The following is a 16,233-nucleotide window of genomic DNA, read 5'->3' on the forward strand; positions in this document are numbered from 1 at the left end:
GATGGGAGCTCGACTCGATTGAAGTGACGTCTTACTTTTCCCGATTCGGGGAAAGCTGGCCGGCGAGCGTATAGGTAAAAAAAAGAAAAAGAAAAAAAAGAACGATAGACGAACCGGATGGGCTGCATGAATGGGTTGTTCCTCGCCTTGCCTTCCACCTGCAGACAAACACACCCACAGACGAAGATTGTGTGGAAGTCATTTTACGTCCCGGGGTCCCCACGGTTTGCTTGCTGCCCTTTCCCTCGGGAGCGAATCAACGGCGAGGGCCCTACACACATTTGTTTCCGCTCTAGACTGTTATGATCTTACTTTGCAGGCGCGGGCTGCATGCTTTTTACAGCCCAACGTGGGGAGGCTACGGTAAGCGTCCCTATCGCAGACACCTATGCCGCACGGGGATGCACAGGAATTTCCGGGACCCTTTTCCGTGTCTTTCTGGCCAAGGCCGGCATGATGCGTGTCTTCTGCATGTTGACAGTATCCACCGATGCATGTTCCTACATCATATGCGGTACTGGCCTTTTCTTTTACGTGTCCTCTACCCTTTGGTCCTTTTTCTTTTTGGTTTATCCTCCTTCTTCTCTTACTTTACTTCCCGTCTTGACGTCAAGCAGTCGCAAAAATGGCTGCTTTCGTCATGCGCGCCTTGAATCACATTGGTTGTCGCCGCAACTCTTTGCGGGTCCCTTGTCTCAACTTCAAATCCTCCTTCTCCTCAAGCACCGTTGAGCTGCTATGCAAAGGGCGTACTTCGGGCCATCTTTGACATCATTCGTTTGGGTCGAGGAACAGAGAAGCATAACCGTGGCTGGTGATGAGGTTTTTGAAACTATTCTTAGTTCTTACCCGCTCCCAGAATCCATCCGTCCTGCAGTGCTGCCAACTTCTTGGCGTACCCTAAACACAATATCCATGGCATTCCTGTGCTACATGCATCATGTTGCATCTGCAAGCTGAGCTGTCCCATTCTTTTGGCTACAGCCATCAATCAATTCACCCTTATCTCATCTTCAGGGCTTGAGCCGACATTTGCCCTAGTTCTCGTGAATATGATAATTTCAAGGAATTTTGTTTTGGTCTTATTTCCCCCCTTTTTTTTCTAGTCCAGTATCATGGCTGACAATGGTGACCCATATCGACCCAGAACGATGGTCTACTTCCTGATTTCGAGTCAACAACCCCGGAAGACCAGGACTCTCAATCCTAATTGCGATTATGACTTCATACCAAACGGTCAGGGTTCCCGTCAGGAACCAAGGCAAACCGCTGAAAAGTTACCAGGAACAATGCAGCCTTCACAGTTCATGTACATGCATGTCTCTATGATGATGCAAGGCCGCCCACCACCCAACAAAAACCACCAACCACCATACAGTTCATTGCAATAGGCGTCTGTCAGTCACTAGCCATACTCATATGCAGGTCTACCAAGCATCAATCTTTCATTGCAGCGCTGAGCGTACCAAAGCGTCATACTGCACTTGGCCCTGGTTTTCGAGGGAGCGAGACTGGATGGGCCGAACACAGTCAACGCCGTTTGGTAAACGTGCTCAACGGGATCACCGTCGACAATGGGTCGGGCCTGTCCAGTGACGGCTCGGCAAGCAGTTCCAGGAGAAAGTCATGCTCCTAGTACAGAAGCCGGTTTTGGTGGCGAGCTGTCTGCTTTTAGCCTTACCGCCTCTCTTCCTACTACCGGTCAAGGCTACCAAGATATTCTTTAGAGAATCTTACCCCCACCTCCGATCTCGGACAGTTTTTGCTTGCCAGTCTGGCTATAGAGCGAGAGGATGGGTACGTATGAAGTTTGCCCCTTGTGCTGGGCCATGGACAGGTAGCGCCTATCACCTAAAGTACAACATGCATACCCCAGGCGTTCACGCACCTCGCGGATCCAATGCCAATCTAGGGCAGTTTGGAATGGTCAAGACAGGCAAAGATTGACAGCAAGATAGCAGAAACACTGGCCTTGTGGACAATCTTTCGATGCTTGGGGCATCTGACACTTCTCGTACCCAATACTGACCCAACGTCCGTTGTGAAACGCTCCAAAAGAGGCAGTATAGTAGGAAGATCTAGACGCACGAAAGTGGTCACGAGCATGCGCGGCTGAGTTCGCCACTGTTGGATTGGAATTTCCGGCACGTGGCAAAGAGCCGTCAGAAAAACTGTCCTGAAGATACCCCAGAATTTCCAGCGATTCTTGATGCGTGGTTGGTCACGACACTCTCTCGCAGGAGAAATAGTATCTCGATGCCCAACTCGGAATCAGTCACAGACCCGTCGATGGCCTCGACGGAGACCTCGATGGAGACCTCTCACGCCCTTGAAAAATTCCCGCAAGTACCTGCCATCTTCCTTCAAAAGCGAGTGGCAAACCTGCAGCACAGCGTTGTCGTCGGAGATCCACCGGTCTTGCAGGACTCTTGTTTCCTTTCAGGAGCAGAACTACCACGCGCGTCCACATGCATACGTACGTACACACCCCGAAACTAGATTCTGGACCCTTTCTGTATGAAAGGCGGGGGCCCGGGGGGTGACACGGTAGATATGGCGGGGGGAGGCTAAGATGTCGGATTTTCCCTCCTGACATCTTTTTATTGCTTTTTCGATGTGCCGATGGTGCTTGCGGCCGTGGTATCTCGTCCCGGTTAGCCGATAAGAGGTGCTAAAAGAGACAGAATTCTCTCGATTGGAGGGTCTAGCCCGGACGGAATACGCAATCATTGCATTCCTTTTTGGACCTGTAGGATGCAAGATTGCTGCATGTAGGGCTCTTTTTTCTTTTTTTCTTCTTCTTTTTTTCTGCATGTTCATGCCAATGGGAGGGGAATATTTGTCCCGACAGGCGCAAAGGTGTCTTGGGGATGGTGCGCATAGTCGAACTTGTGGAAACCCAGGCGCTTGTGCGCGTGTATGAATGACCTCTTTCCGTGGTTCTCCTAATCTAAGATATGATTAAAGCAGGCTCTTTTTTATCATTTAGGGCTGAGAGCCCGTAACTTCAGCTTTCCATTACCGGTATCTGCGTTCGACACAAGAGGTGATTAGAGGGAGTCGCCCGTGGAGCGATTTCTTTTCGTTCTTCACCCCATTGTTCTTTTTGGGTTATGCTTGGCAAAAATTATTTTTTTCCTCCCAGGCTTGTCAGGACTTCTAACCTGAATCTCTTTATCAACAAGTTTCAGATACTCGACCCAAAGTCATGGCGGTTCTGACCATGGCCATGTACGTGGTCATAAATACAAGTATCTTGGCGCAGAGGCTCACTTTTTTGGGACGACAGGGACGTTTACATATATTTTTTTATACTCGACACCAGTTGTTTCAAAACAAAGCCCAAGGATCTAGACCTCCGCTTTTGGTATTAACATTTGTTTCCCGGGGAAAAAAAAGTAAGAAAAAAAACCTTGCGATTGACCTTCCGGCCCCCCTTGTTTTTCAGCATAGTTGTATCGTTGCGAGATTCACGAAACCCCGCCCAGAACGGAATCCGCCCAGAAAACCAAGAGAGATAGACAAAGAGAGCAGAAAAAAAAGAGAGAGAGAAAGACCCATCGCATTTGCTCAACCAGCAACAATTCCCACTTCTGTCTGGGAAGGGTAGTAGAATGCCACGACGGCCACGATGACGTAGGCGGCGAGCAGCAGGGCACCCTCTAGGTAGTTGCTCCTGCCGTCGAGGACGAGGAACCCAACGATAAAAGTGGCGAGGAAGAGGCAGACGGTCTCAAACAGGGTGAAGCGGAGCGTCATGTCGCGCTCGAGCATCCAGCCTAGAATGACCATAAAGGGAGTGACAAACAGGGCGATCTGGATCGAGGAGCCGACGGCGACGGCGATGGCGAGGTCCATCTTGTTCTTGAGCGCCACCGTGATTGCCGTCACGTGCTCGGCTGCGTTGCCGACCACGGGCAGCACGATGAGCCCGATGAAGGCCTCGCCAATGACGGGTGGGCTCGTCGCCAGCATGGACGACATGGACGTCACCATCAGCTCCGCGCAGTAGGCCACGAGGCCCGTCGACGCGACCAGGAGGATGAGGGCCGCCTTGGTTGAGAGGAGTTCCTCGGGCGGGTCGTTGGCCGGGAGTAAAGACCTCGGGCGGTGGCGGGGGTTCACCAGCTCTACGCTGCCGGCGGCGATGCTGGGTGGCCGCTCCTTGAGGATGGTTGGGGTGAGGCTGCGGCCGATGGAGGCCAGGAAGCTGGATTTTGCAAGTTTCGGGGGTGCGTTTTCTGGCGCGGCGTTGGTTCCGATTGCTGAGCTGGAACGGGTTGGTAGTTCCGAGTCGTCAGCGAAGCTGGGGCCATATACATGAAGGCTGGGTAGGCGTCTTTGCGGTGTTGATGGCCGTATCGATGGCCGTAGGCCAGATCCCAGATCGCCATCATCTTCGATAGGAACTGCCGGAGCTGGTCGCGGGCAACTTTGACAAATAGGCCCGCCATGTGCAGCGAGCGCACAAGTATGGAGGAGATGGACACCGCTTGATGATGTGTTTGGCGAGAAGCGGCCTTTGCCGAGGGATCGCATGACGGCACGGCATTTGCTGGCCACTTGCGAGTGGTCGCCTTTGAGACTGCAAGAGCAGTCCGAGCTGGAGTCGCTGCTTGAATCTTCGTGAAGAAATGCGGCGACGGGACCGGGCTGGGACTCTTCATCGATTATTTCTTGTGGAAGATATTTGTCTTTGACAGTATTTTGTTGCTGTTAGTACAGAAAAGCCACAAGCCTCAAGGCCTCAAGCAGCTGAAATGAACATGACTGGGTCGGAAAGGTGAGTCGGAATGGCGCCAATGCAAACTTACATAGGTATGAATGAGTCTTGAGCTGAAACACAAGATACAGAAGATAAACAATCAAGAGAACCTTGATGTTCAACATTTGGTCAGTATATGTGAATATTGCATTTATAAACATGGCTTTCAGTCTGCAAGCTTACAATACTTGTGATGCGACTTATGATCACGTCTCGTTTCTTTGCAAGGGCATTGTCCTGGAAGGATACATGGAATGCGGTCTGAGAAAGCACATTGAAATATGTCAGTCGAGGGACAAAACAACGCCAAGCAAGATGTATAAATATTTGTTCAAACTCACAGGAAGCACCAGACTTATGACGCTCAAACTCAGCAGACATGCCATGGTCTGTGTGGCGGTGGCATTGTAGACCTGGAGAGTGTCGATCTGTTAGATTCTGCAATTTTTTTGCACATTGTATGATATCCACCAGCCAACAAAACAAGATGCTCGCTCACCTGCTCCCGGAACCGAAGGCCTCCAAGCAGGAAGCACATGCCCAATATTAACAATAAGTTGGCCAGTATGCTCCCCAGGAGACTGGCCTGCACGATGCGCACCTCATCCTTGACCAAGGCGATGACAAAGATGATGAGCTCGACGGCGTTGCCAAAGGTGATGTTCATCAGGGCCCCGACGGCTGGGCCCCGGCTCGCCGCCATGGTCTCGGTGGCCATGCTGAGAAGCCCAGCCAGTGGGATGATTGCGATGGCGTTCATGGTGAATATGACCGGCCCCTTCATGGACGGGATGTTTCCTAGCACGATGCCGACCGGGACAAAGAGTAGGAGGACGTTGATGTAGCTGGATAAGAGTATCCTACGCGTGGTGCCGAGGAAGCTCATCAGGAGGCTGGGATCTTGATGAGAATCGTCGCTGCCTTGGCTGCTGCCACCTCGGATGCTACATTCGCCCTCGTTCAGCACGGAGCCGCTTTTCTCCTGGTCGACCGGCCCATTGTCCATGTGCGTTTTTGATATCGACCCCTGATGGAGCCCCGGGCTCTGCGTCTCAGGGAGCCTTGGCGGCTGCCAATATTGTGGTTGAGGGAATGTGGTGCCGTTACCGAGGGTGAAGGGCCAGTCTCCGTCGAGGCGATACCTGTCGCCATCGTCATTGGCCTCCACCCGGGGATGTCGAAACTGCTCACTCGGAACATGTTCTATGTAGCGGGGGTGGTTCATCGAGTTGTTCGACACTACGGCAAAAAAAAGAAGGAATCGAAAAAAAAAAAACAACAGAACTTCTCCCACGAGCTCACACGGTGGCAATCCAGGCAGCTACCTATAGAACAGTTGAAAAGAAAGATAGAGTCAACAAAGAGGGTGCACACTTGATCATGGGATGCCAAGAAGAAGGGGACTGTGTTGCATCTGCAGGATATGAACGCGGAAACAAACAAGGACAAACAGGAAAAAGAAAATTGGGAAGAAAAAAAGCCGCCAAGTTGCCAAGTACACAAGAACAAGAGGTAAGAGAATGGTGGTGGTGGTGGGAGCTGCGAGAACGGATATCTTTGATGCAGATATGCGACTCCCGCACGACAAATGTCAAGCACCCAAGAATCATCCGAAGACGTCAAGTTCAGGTCGTGAATTTGAATGCGGTGCCTCCGATATTGGGCTCGGATGCATCCCAAAATTTGGAAGGCGCCAAGACCAGTAGAACAAGTGCGAAACGACGCCGCTACATGATTCTGAATCTAGAGCCCTTGGGTAGGTGTAGCGATGGCTCGCTATATGAGAGTTTTGTTGCCCTGAACTCAATCGTCAGCCCCCCGGTAATATTGACCATGGCCCAGTGACCTGTTTTGTTATGTAAAAGAGAAAAAAATGTATTTAGTTAACCCCAGATCAACAGGTATGTCGTGTATTGGTAGTCTGGGTGCATCTGGGGTATTATGCCCGCATTTTTTACAACGTTATGAGTGTGCCGAGCTGCAAGAATTAGTTGGCACCTGAAGATTGCTGACTGAATCGTCGGCTGTGACTGATCAGAAACTTCGGTTCCTTGAGCCTTTATTTTGTAGTGTCTCCTGGAATTCCTTCTTTGAAGCAGGCCTTGTGCGTCATCCCACGTTTCTCCGGGCCACCTGCATGCTGCGTCGCTTACTGCAAGGTACCGCAAGGCCAAAGATGCTCGGTCCCGGAAGCGGAATTTCTTGCCCAAACTAAGAATTACACTCAAGACTGGCTTGAAAATCACGGCTTGGCTTGGGAACAAGCTTGAAAAAAAGGTTTAAACACAATGCCCGACGAGGACATACGGAGCAGCTGGTCAAATGGTTGTAGCAACAGGCGCCGATTTTACCGCCATCAGCAACTGACATAAAAGTTAGTCGAACTTGCGAGGAAACCCCCCAAATCCATATTTTGATTAGAAGGGGTTAAGCGCCTGTTCTCCCGACCGTCCAGTGGGGGTTTCCAGGGCACCGCAGCGAGATGTTGTGTGCGAGTGTGTGAGGGTTGGCCGATGTTTTGGTCGCTCAGCGGCACAATTTGGGAATCAGAAAGCAACTTGACGTCAGCCGAAAACCCATGACAGAAAGACGAGCACCAAAGGCCGCGCTCAATATCTCCGACATTTAATCAAGACCTATCGTTATCAATGCACCCTCGCGGTATTCGTCCCATTGTCCCGCGACAACCCCAAGATGAAGTCAGAGAAGCTTCCTTGAGCCTCATACATTGAGATACTTTGTGTGGCTTCCCGTAGCCACAACCTGACCCTTCTCGCCATACTTGGGCGTACCGTCGGTATCCAATACGGCCTTTCGGATCTCGACGCTCGTAAAAGCCAAGTTGCGGCCAACTTTGCTGACCCAACTCTCGATCTCGAGTACGTCGCCCTCCCTAGCGGCGCCAACGTAGCTGACGTGAATGTCCACACTGACGCCAGTCTTTTCGAGCTCCTTGGCGGCCGCGATGGACATGCCGCCGGCCCAGTCGACAAGAGTGGCCGAGACGGAGCCGTGAAGGATCTTTTTGCTGTTGATGTGCTGTGCTTCGAGCGGCAGATGGGCAACCACGCGGCCCGAGGCGGTGGTTGCAGAGATTATCTTGATAGAGGGGAAGAAGAAGTTGTAGACGGGAGAGTTTGGTTGAATGGTGGCCCAATGTGCTCGCACGTGGGCCAGCACGTCTGCGTCTTGGCAGGGACCAGCGGTCTGTTGTGCTGTTGTCGTTGATGAGGCCATGTTTCCTTGTTGAGATGAATATATTTCTCGGGCGATGTTTGTATTTAAAGATGGCCCTTCGACGTAGAAACAGTCGTCTGATGGGCGAATCACGAGTCACTGTAGGACTGTTGACCTCTTGGATGCTGTCTATGTTTGGCACTTGGTCGGGGTTCAAGCTGCTTTCGGTTGGTGGTTGATGATCAATTTCGTCTCCAATGTGGTCCAAGAAGCCCTCAATTGCCGATGTAGTTAGTCAGTTCACTTTGGTCATTCGTGGGGAACCCACTCGTGGCTCGTTGAGGGGTATAATTGGTTTGTTGCGACGAATAAGATTGACAGCCCATCAGGTTTCCCAACGGCCTGTGGTGCCCTCTGGGCCTGCAAAAATGTGGACGGCTGGCTATACTACGAAGCTGTGCGTAGGTAGTCGGGAGCTAACCCCCACCCGTTTTGCATGCGGATCCAATGCGCTGTTGACCCTCGTTGCCACGATTGTGACTTTTCAGTCGACTACAAATCGTACTTTGTTTGGAAACCGACCACTCGGTAAGCCGCAGCCTTGCGTGAAGCTCCGTTCTGGAAATCACGTACGGCATTCTCGAGATCCTACTTACGATATTCGGTTTTGCGCGGCAGGTTTGATTAAGGTAAGCTTTCAGTGACTATAGGAGGATGTTGGAAAAGGCCACACAAGCTCGCGTCAGCCATTTTACGTCCGGCATTGGATAAGTGGGTCCTACATCGAGCATTTGATTGGTCCTGTTCTATTTGTACTGGTCTAGAACTAATTAAACTAGGACCCCTAGGGGCTTGCCAATCGACCCTTCCCCAATCAGCCCTTCTACACGAAGCGGGGGTTTCGTCATTCCATGCTCCTCGTGTTTGTCTTGCACATTTTAGCGCGCAATAGAAATCTTTTATTTTCCACTGCCCTGTAGTACAAGGTACTCTGACGTGGGCCTCTCTGCAACAGAAGGCGCCCAAGAAGCATGAGACTGCTATCAACATGATGGCGCCTCCCCATGCCTCAAATCACGAACCTCCCATCCCGGATGGCGTCGCTTATCGTGCTGTTATCCCTCAGAAACGCCCGCAACTCTCCCTTCTTCTCGAGCAGCAGGTCGGCGACCATGCGTCCAAACACCACCTCGGCCGCCTTGTTGAGGTGCGTCCTGTCGCCCTGGGCCAGGTCGTACCTGCGCCCGTCGGCGTCCCCGACGGCGTTGATGTAGTCGGTGCTCTTGGCGTTGAGGTCCAGGTACTGCGCCCCGGCGGCCGCCGCGGCTGCGATGGTCCGCTGCCTCTCGTTCTCGAGGTTCCGCACGACGCTCCCGCCCGAAAAGGTCCGTCGCGTGAGGGAGGTTATGAGGATCTGGTAGTAGTCATCCTTTGGTGTGAGAATAGTGCTTTTTTGACTTGGTGACTGTGTTTTTTTGCAGCCTCCCCAATATGTCACACTTAAGAGACAAAAACAGAAGGGGCAAAGAAAACACCCACAGGAACACCCCCGGCCCCAGCAACCTCCCGCACCATGTCCTCCAGGTTGCGCTGGAACTGATCCAGGCTGATGCCCGCTGCCTCCTTCTGGTCGTTGTGCCCAAACTGGATCGTGACGAAGACGGGCTTGTACTCGCCGACCTTTTCCCGGACCCTCCGGACCGCCCCGTCCCACAGGCCCTGCGCCCGGAACGACGCTGTGGTCGCGCCGCTCTTGGCCGTGTTCCAGCCGGCCGCGCCCCCTTGCAGGAACGACAGGAACCCATCGCCCCATCCGCCGTTGACCGCCGTCGTGCTGTCGCCCGTCAGGACAAAATAGGGCGCAGCCGTAGCGAGCGACGTCGTCGCGGCGAGGAGGATGGTAGGTTTCATAGTCGTTCTGTTGGGCTCTGGCCGGCGGTATGATTTTGGGATGGGTGATCTTTTTGTTCCTTTTGTGAGAAATAGCTGAGCGAAAGAGGGATGCAGAAGTTCGGTAACAGTCCAACGCCACCGGTATTGGATTCATCCTAGATTTTATCTATGTGACTGACTGCCCATCCTAGCCTCCAGGCCATACAAAATTGCAACCAAAGAAATGGAGATCATCTCCAATTCGGCTGTTAGTCTTTCCACGAATAGCCATGTCGACAATGTCTGGAGATGCAACTTTGCATCCCGGGCCGTGAGGGGAAGAGGCCCGCTCCGCCCAGCAAAGCCCCCCAATCGGGCCGCCACTTCACTGCCTCTTTGGAAATGGCTGCATAGCTATGGTATACAAGCCCAGTAGACGGTTTGATCATGCAATCAACTCCATGCCACACCCCCCCAGATCTGTGAACCAGGCCAAAAAGAAATAGCGGAGGCCGTCGCGAACAGCTATATTCCTCCGTCCCAAGGAGAACTATATCTTTTCTAGGAAAATCAAGAGAGCCCGAGTGCGGCTCGAGTGCGCAGTCTCATGATACTGCACGTCAAAAGACTCCTGAAAGGGAGGGGAGGCAGACGGAAAGAATCAAAATCACCATCCAGTATGACAGAGGCTTGAAAACAAGACAAAGGAGACCGTGGTATACAGCAGCCGAATGCTGCAATTCTTTTTGCAAAAATAATGAAGACAAGAAAAAATAGGACATTCGCCTTTGCGGTTTTTATTTTTGTTCCGTCGGGTTGAGACAACGCAAAGCTTTCAATATCTTCCGACCACGATTTGTCGTGTATGCACTACGCCTGAAAAAGGGAGAAGAAAATAAAAGGGACGGAGAAACAGAAGGTCGAAACGACAAGAATTGAGACACAGATACGACAGCAAATCCACACAGAAATATAAAGCTTGTGAAATGTGGGGAAAGAATAAACAAATAAACATTATGTTCGCAGAAACCTCCGAGTGTTGCTAGACAAATGTGCAAAGCAGAAAAAAATCAACAATGTACTTCCTCCTCCTCGTTTCCCCTTCTCTCCTTTCCTGTGTCTTTCGTCTGAAATCTTCCTCCGTCTCCACAACATACACAACGTCGTAGACATAAAATATGGAAGGGCTTCATTAAAGCGGAGATCGTAGACGTAACAAAACAACGTTCTTAAACAAACCTCATCACCTGTCGTCGCCACCTCTGGCTTTCCCTCTTCGCCTGAAAAAGTCCATCACTCTTCTTGCTGCACCACTGCTGCCAGCATGGTCGGCACCGCCTGAATGATCAGTGTCGTAGGCGTCGACGAACCGCTTGTTCTTCTGCAGCACGCGTGCCTGTCTCCCGTCCGCGCCTACGCTGCTGCCTGTCCTACCCGCCGGTCCCAGTCCACCCTGCGCCTCCATGAGCTTCTGGTGGTGGTCAACCGAGACCGATCGTAGCCCGTGTGCTTGAAACTGCTGCTGTTCGGGGCTGAGCATGTTGACTGAAGATTCCGACTCCGACGTCTGCAGGTGTGCGCCCGACTGCATGTAGCCCGGTACTGCCGTGGCCATCTGCCTGTCCCCGTACTGCCCGCTGGTGTAGTGCGCTGGGTAATGCTGCTGCTGCTGTTGCTGGTGCGGCTGCTGTGTCGAAAAGGTTGGAGCGCTGGGGCTGTGTAGCTGCGCGTACATGCCGTCCATTCCGGCTGCCTCAAGGTCCTGTTCGTTAACCCGCTGGTCCACATAGTGACTTTGCTGCCGCTGATGCTGCTGCTGGCTATCAGGTCGGTATGGTTCTCGCAGGTGTTCCTGCTGGTAGCCGAGGTCCACCTGGCTGTCGTTACCCCCGCCCTGCGTCGATCCTGGCGGGGTCTCCTTGCCAATACCAATTGCCTTGAGACTGATCGAGCCAGGGATGAACGAAAACCGCTTGTTTTGCTTATCAACCGACGTCTGTGAGCCATTGTGGATGCTGCCACTCTTCTTCCTCGGCCCGAGTCCAAATGAGAAAGATCGCCGTGACCGCTTGGAGTCGACGCTCTTCCGTGGCTCGTATTCGCCGTTGGGATTCGGTGCTGCCGACATGCTGACTGGCGGGTACTTTCTGCTATCCCTGTTCTTGGCCTCCGTAGGCGTCTGCGGCTGGTCCACCTTGGAGCTCTTGCGGTTCTTATTACCAAAGATGCTCCCACTGCGCCCAAACATCTTGCCCGTAATCTCGCCCAGAGTGTTAGACCGCCGATGACCCTTTGCACTTCCCTCGCGGCTGTCCGGCTGGTCATGGCCAGCGACACCTGGAACATGCGCAAACTTGGACGGAACACCGCCCGCGCTAGGCCGACCAAACTCGGACTGCTGGTCCGTCGGTTGCTGTATTCTGCCGTGCACATTTGTGCCAGCCACCGTTGGTGGTAGCGGCTGCCCATATGACGACCGACTGGCTCCTGCGACGGGCCGCGCTCCTGCCGTGTTCATAGATCCGCTGGTACCCGGTCTGCTTCCTGGAGCCATAGTGGTCACGTAAGAATCAGAAGGAACACGTCCACTCTGCGGGGGTCGTGAGATGGAAGGCTGGTTGCGGTGGCTGCTTGGTGGTTTCCGAGGATCGCCGCGGACTGACGGCTTGGAGTATGATTCCTTGGAAACCGGCGGATCCCTGGGTAGCGGCTTGTCGCTTGACAACCTGGGGTCGACCTCGACGGGTCCCTCGCTGCCTGATCGTGCCCGAGTCTTGCCAGAAGTAGCCTGCTGCTGGGCAGGCTCGCCTCTCTGAGTCTGTGTCGTAGGTGCCACATACTCAACCTGCACGGTCCTTCTCTTGTTGTCCTTTTGTTGTCGCGCTGCGTACTCGGTTTCCTGGTCGATACCACCCTGCTTCGAGGCCAAGCCGCCAATTGTAGGTGAAACGGGCGTCCTCCTCGAGGCCTCTCTGACTGACGCACTACGCGCCAAGTTCGGGTTCTCGCTGTCCTCGGCCGGTACCGTGGTATTTTGGATCTCGGTGTGCGTCGTTGTGCTGCTGGTGATGAACTCAACAACATGGGCATACTCACTCAGCCAACTGTGCCTGGCCACCTCAAACAAGTCGGCTCGACGACGGGGATCGGGGACCAATATGCGCCTGAGCAAATCTTTGGCATGCGGTGTGACGTATTCGGGGAATGTTAATGGTGTGCTGACAATGTATTTGTAGAGAAGGTTGATATTGTCGCCCTCGGGGTTGGCAGGATCGTCGTCGAAGGGAAGGTATCCGGCAAGCATGGCGTACTGGTAAAAACATCAGCAAAGGTGAGGCAATGGAGAAAACTAAGGGGGAGAAATTCTTACCAAGATGACTCCACAACTCCAGACATCGACCTTGCGGCCGGTGTAGAGGGAGTCACTGACCACCAGTTCTGGGGCAGCGTAGCAAGGGCTGCCACAGCTCGTCTGCATCAGATCGCCTTTCCTGGAGCCGTTGGCACCTATCTTGTCCAGCCCTAGACGCTTGACAAACTCGCGGTTGGAAAGCCCGGCCTCTTCCTCCTCGGTCAACTCCAAAGCGGGGTCAAACGTGTTGGCGAAGCCGAAGTCTGTAATGATAATATTTCGGTTGCGGTCAAGGAGGAGATTCTCCAACTTGAGGTCGCGATGTACAATGCCCTTCTTATGCAGATAGCCGACACCGGATACGAGCTGCGCAAATAAACGACGTGCAGCGTTGTCTTTCAAGTAGCGGTTGTTGAGAATGTAGTCAAACAGTTCGCCACCTGAGGCATACTCGAGAATTATACCGAAATGCCTCTCGGACTCCTCCATCTTGTGAAGACGAACGATGTTGGGATGTGTTAGTTGTTTTAGAATAGAAACCTCTCGCATGATCTTTTGCATCCTGTTGGGGTTGCTGCCGAGTGCATCCTTCTTAATGAGCTTGATTGCAACCTGCGAGTACAGATAGTGTTAGCAGGTCTAGGCTCATCAGCCCAGTTTAGATGGAAACAAAGACTCTTTGCACATACCTGCACTCCGCCTTCTGACTTCCAGCCCAGCTTGACCTTGCCGAACTCACCCTCTCCTATGGTGTTTCCTAGGATATACTCGCCAAACTTGGTGTGCTTTTCGCGTTTGCTCGAGTGGTCCTGTCGGCTCCTTTGTGTAGGAACCACAGGCGGGGAAGCGACCTCACTGGCATCGTGAGCCGAAGACGTTGGCTGGGCCAAGGCTAGGCGCTCCTTTTCCCGCTCAATGTCCACCTCCGGCTGCGAGACCAGCATGCTGTTCAAAATCTCGCTGGCCTCCCTTGACGGTTGTTTCGACGACGAAGCAGTGGCCGACCCACCCGTGTTTGTTCGGATCGGCATTGTCGTTGTCGTCGCTGTCCGAGGGTCGCGTGTGCTACCCTGACGCTGCGGAGGGTAGTCACCGGTCGCTGGCGCGTGGTGGCGATCCCTCCTACGCGAACTCGACGATTGGTCGGTCTGCTGGTCCGCACTGCTGCCGTGGTGGTCTGGTGCGCGTCGTGATGACGAGTTTTGTGGTTGATGACTGGCGGAGACCGGCCGGCGCGATGTCTGGGCACCGTTCACGGGAGCCGAAGTCTGGTGACTAGACGAGGTCCTTGGGGGTGCAATTGGCGCGTGGTGTCTCCTCCGGTCAGAAGAGGTAGGCTGGTAGTATTCGGGGGCGCCAGCCGGGGCGACTGCCACCGGGGACGCAATTGCGGCTCTCGAACTCATTGGAGAGTTTGACTGTGACGCAATTGGTGGGCTGTGTTCTTGCGGCTGATGTTGGTTCTGGTGGTCGTGAGAGCTTGGGCGGCGAGAGGAGCGTTGGGTGGCAACGTTGGAGGAAGGCTGCTGCAAGTTCGCATGATAGCCTTCGCGTGAAGGCGACGAGTGCTGCGAGGGCTGGTAGTGGTGACGGCTCGAGGGCGAGCCCGGAATGCCAGTCGGCGTGTTCAGGGCAGCGGCGGCAGCTGTCGAGTTTTGCGGTGCGGCATGCAGGACAGCCGAAGACATGGTCCACTCACTGCGTACTGGATCGCAGAGAGGACGAGGACGAGCAGCAAGGTCGAGGGGACAATCAGCTCTTTGTGGCGTCAATCAAACTAGTCTGAACCTGCACGGCTTGCCTGGATGGCTTTTCGGCTTGCCGGCTGGTTCGATGGATGCTTGATGGGGGGGCTGGTGCAAGGTTGGAAGATGTGGCCGCCGCTTGTGGACGGCAAAGCTCACGGCTCGAATCGGGGCGAAACCTGAAAGCTACAGACGAGGGAAATTACGACGTGGGTCGGGTTGTCGATTGAGATGCGGTCAGAATCAATGGCAAGACTTTTGCAACCATCATCCATCCACAGTAATAGAATAGGGGTTTTTTTGGGGTTGGGGGACGAATTAGGAGAGGGGGCAGAGAAAAAAACACAAAATAGTAATAATAAATAATTTCAACACGCGTCCCGCTCGATCAAATCCGCGAATGACGAAAAGGTTGATCAAGAGGGAGAAGCGCCGCTGTTGTTGCAGCAGGCGGTTGTTGGATGGGTTTGTTTGAATTTCAACGTGCGTGCGTGCGTGCGCGCTGCTTCTGCTGCTGTGCAGTACCTACCCAAACAACCTGCAGATGGCGCCGATCCCCTTTCTTCTAGCGTCCCTTGCCTTGGTCCGTTCGCCAGTGTGTTGATGCGAGACGCGACTCGGGTGGCAGGCCAATTTGGACGGCCCTGGGGCTACTCAATCAATCCACCCACACCCCACGCACACCATCATACGGTAAGCAGACCAGACTGACCGCAATCACCACAATCACCATAAAAACCCGTAGCAGCCAAGCGAACGAGCGAATGGGGTTCTTTTATTTTGATGTCAGGGTGAGTTGTACAACACGACAACAAAACACACTCGACCTGCAGGGTGCTCGGCAACGATTGGGCTTCTGCGAATCTGCACGATTGACTCCCAGTGGTCGACAGTCATTGAAACCCAATATAGAGAACAAACTACGAATCGGCTTGTTCTTGTATCAACCTATGTACCAGCAGAAGTATTTGATGCAAAATGTCACTTCGGCATCCGTTGTGCAATGCATATCTCGCAATTCTTCCCGCATGAAGATGCAGAGACATTTTATTTTAATTCGGCAAGGTAATAATCAAATGGCGTTTCCCATTCGCAGTGGAGTGGGTCACAACGGGTCTGTTTAACTACCACCTTATTTTTACCTTGGATATCTACAGAGTAAGGGTACCCTTTACCAACCCTCGGTACGATCTAGGCACGGCAAGGTCGAGGCGAGGTAAGGCAGGCATTGCACACATGGGAGCCATGGGCAGAAAGCGGCTCGGTTGGGGTTTGAAAATCAACAGCCCGGCTCATCAACCACGCAGTGTGTTCTTTTCCCT

General features: G+C 53.1%; 4 protein-coding genes across 4 annotated transcripts; all 4 read right to left on the reverse strand.

The window, feature by feature from the left end:
• Window positions 1-3,291: 3,291 nt before the first annotated feature.
• Window positions 3,292-7,446, reverse strand: MGG_15636 (calcium/proton exchanger). Its single transcript, XM_003714033.1, has 5 exons — window positions 5,265-7,446; window positions 5,107-5,178; window positions 4,949-5,026; window positions 4,815-4,875; window positions 3,292-4,694 (listed from the first exon to the last, which is right to left on the reverse strand). Exons 1-5 carry the CDS (start codon window positions 5,988-5,990, stop codon window positions 3,571-3,573), a joined length of 2,061 nt encoding a protein of 686 aa, XP_003714081.1. The 5' UTR covers window positions 5,991-7,446; the 3' UTR covers window positions 3,292-3,570.
• MGG_15637 (uncharacterized protein) lies at window positions 7,369-8,261 on the reverse strand. Its single transcript, XM_003714034.1, has one exon. It carries the CDS (start codon window positions 8,000-8,002, stop codon window positions 7,487-7,489), a length of 516 nt encoding a protein of 171 aa, XP_003714082.1. The 5' UTR covers window positions 8,003-8,261; the 3' UTR covers window positions 7,369-7,486.
• A 750-nt stretch (window positions 8,262-9,011) lies between these two features.
• On the reverse strand, window positions 9,012-9,853 carry MGG_01195 (acetylesterase; the record flags this gene model as incomplete). Its single annotated transcript, XM_003714035.1, has 2 exons — window positions 9,012-9,356; window positions 9,482-9,853. The coding sequence occupies 2 exons, from the start codon at window positions 9,851-9,853 to the stop codon at window positions 9,012-9,014; spliced, it is 717 nt and encodes a 238-aa protein (XP_003714083.1).
• A 1,204-nt stretch (window positions 9,854-11,057) lies between these two features.
• MGG_01196 (CAMK/CAMKL/KIN4 protein kinase) lies at window positions 11,058-14,854 on the reverse strand (the record flags this gene model as incomplete). The annotated part of the gene is made up of 3 exons (XM_003714036.1): window positions 11,058-13,124; window positions 13,185-13,778; window positions 13,856-14,854. The coding sequence occupies 3 exons, from the start codon at window positions 14,852-14,854 to the stop codon at window positions 11,058-11,060; spliced, it is 3,660 nt and encodes a 1,219-aa protein (XP_003714084.1).
• Window positions 14,855-16,233: the final 1,379 nt, after the last annotated feature.

This window comes from Pyricularia oryzae, chromosome 2, assembly GCF_000002495.2.
Source record: "Pyricularia oryzae 70-15 chromosome 2, whole genome shotgun sequence".
NCBI lineage: Eukaryota > Fungi > Ascomycota > Sordariomycetes > Magnaporthales > Pyriculariaceae > Pyricularia > Pyricularia oryzae.

Bases quoted from the DNA above. Each gene is read 5' to 3' on its own strand.
- MGG_15637 (XM_003714034.1), bottom strand. From the start codon at position 8,002: ATGGCCTCATCAACGACAACAGCACAACAGACCGCTGGTCCCTGCCAA.
- MGG_15636 (XM_003714033.1), bottom strand. From the start codon at position 5,990: ATGAACCACCCCCGCTACATAGAACATGTTCCGAGTGAGCAGTTTCGA. The intron at 5,179-5,264 runs GTGAGCGAGCAT...GACACTCTCCAG, and splicing joins GCCTTCGGTTCCGGGAGCAG to GTCTACAATGCCACCGCCAC. The intron at 4,876-4,948 runs GTAAGCTTGCAG...TTGAACATCAAG, and splicing joins TAAGTCGCATCACAAGTATT to GTTCTCTTGATTGTTTATCT.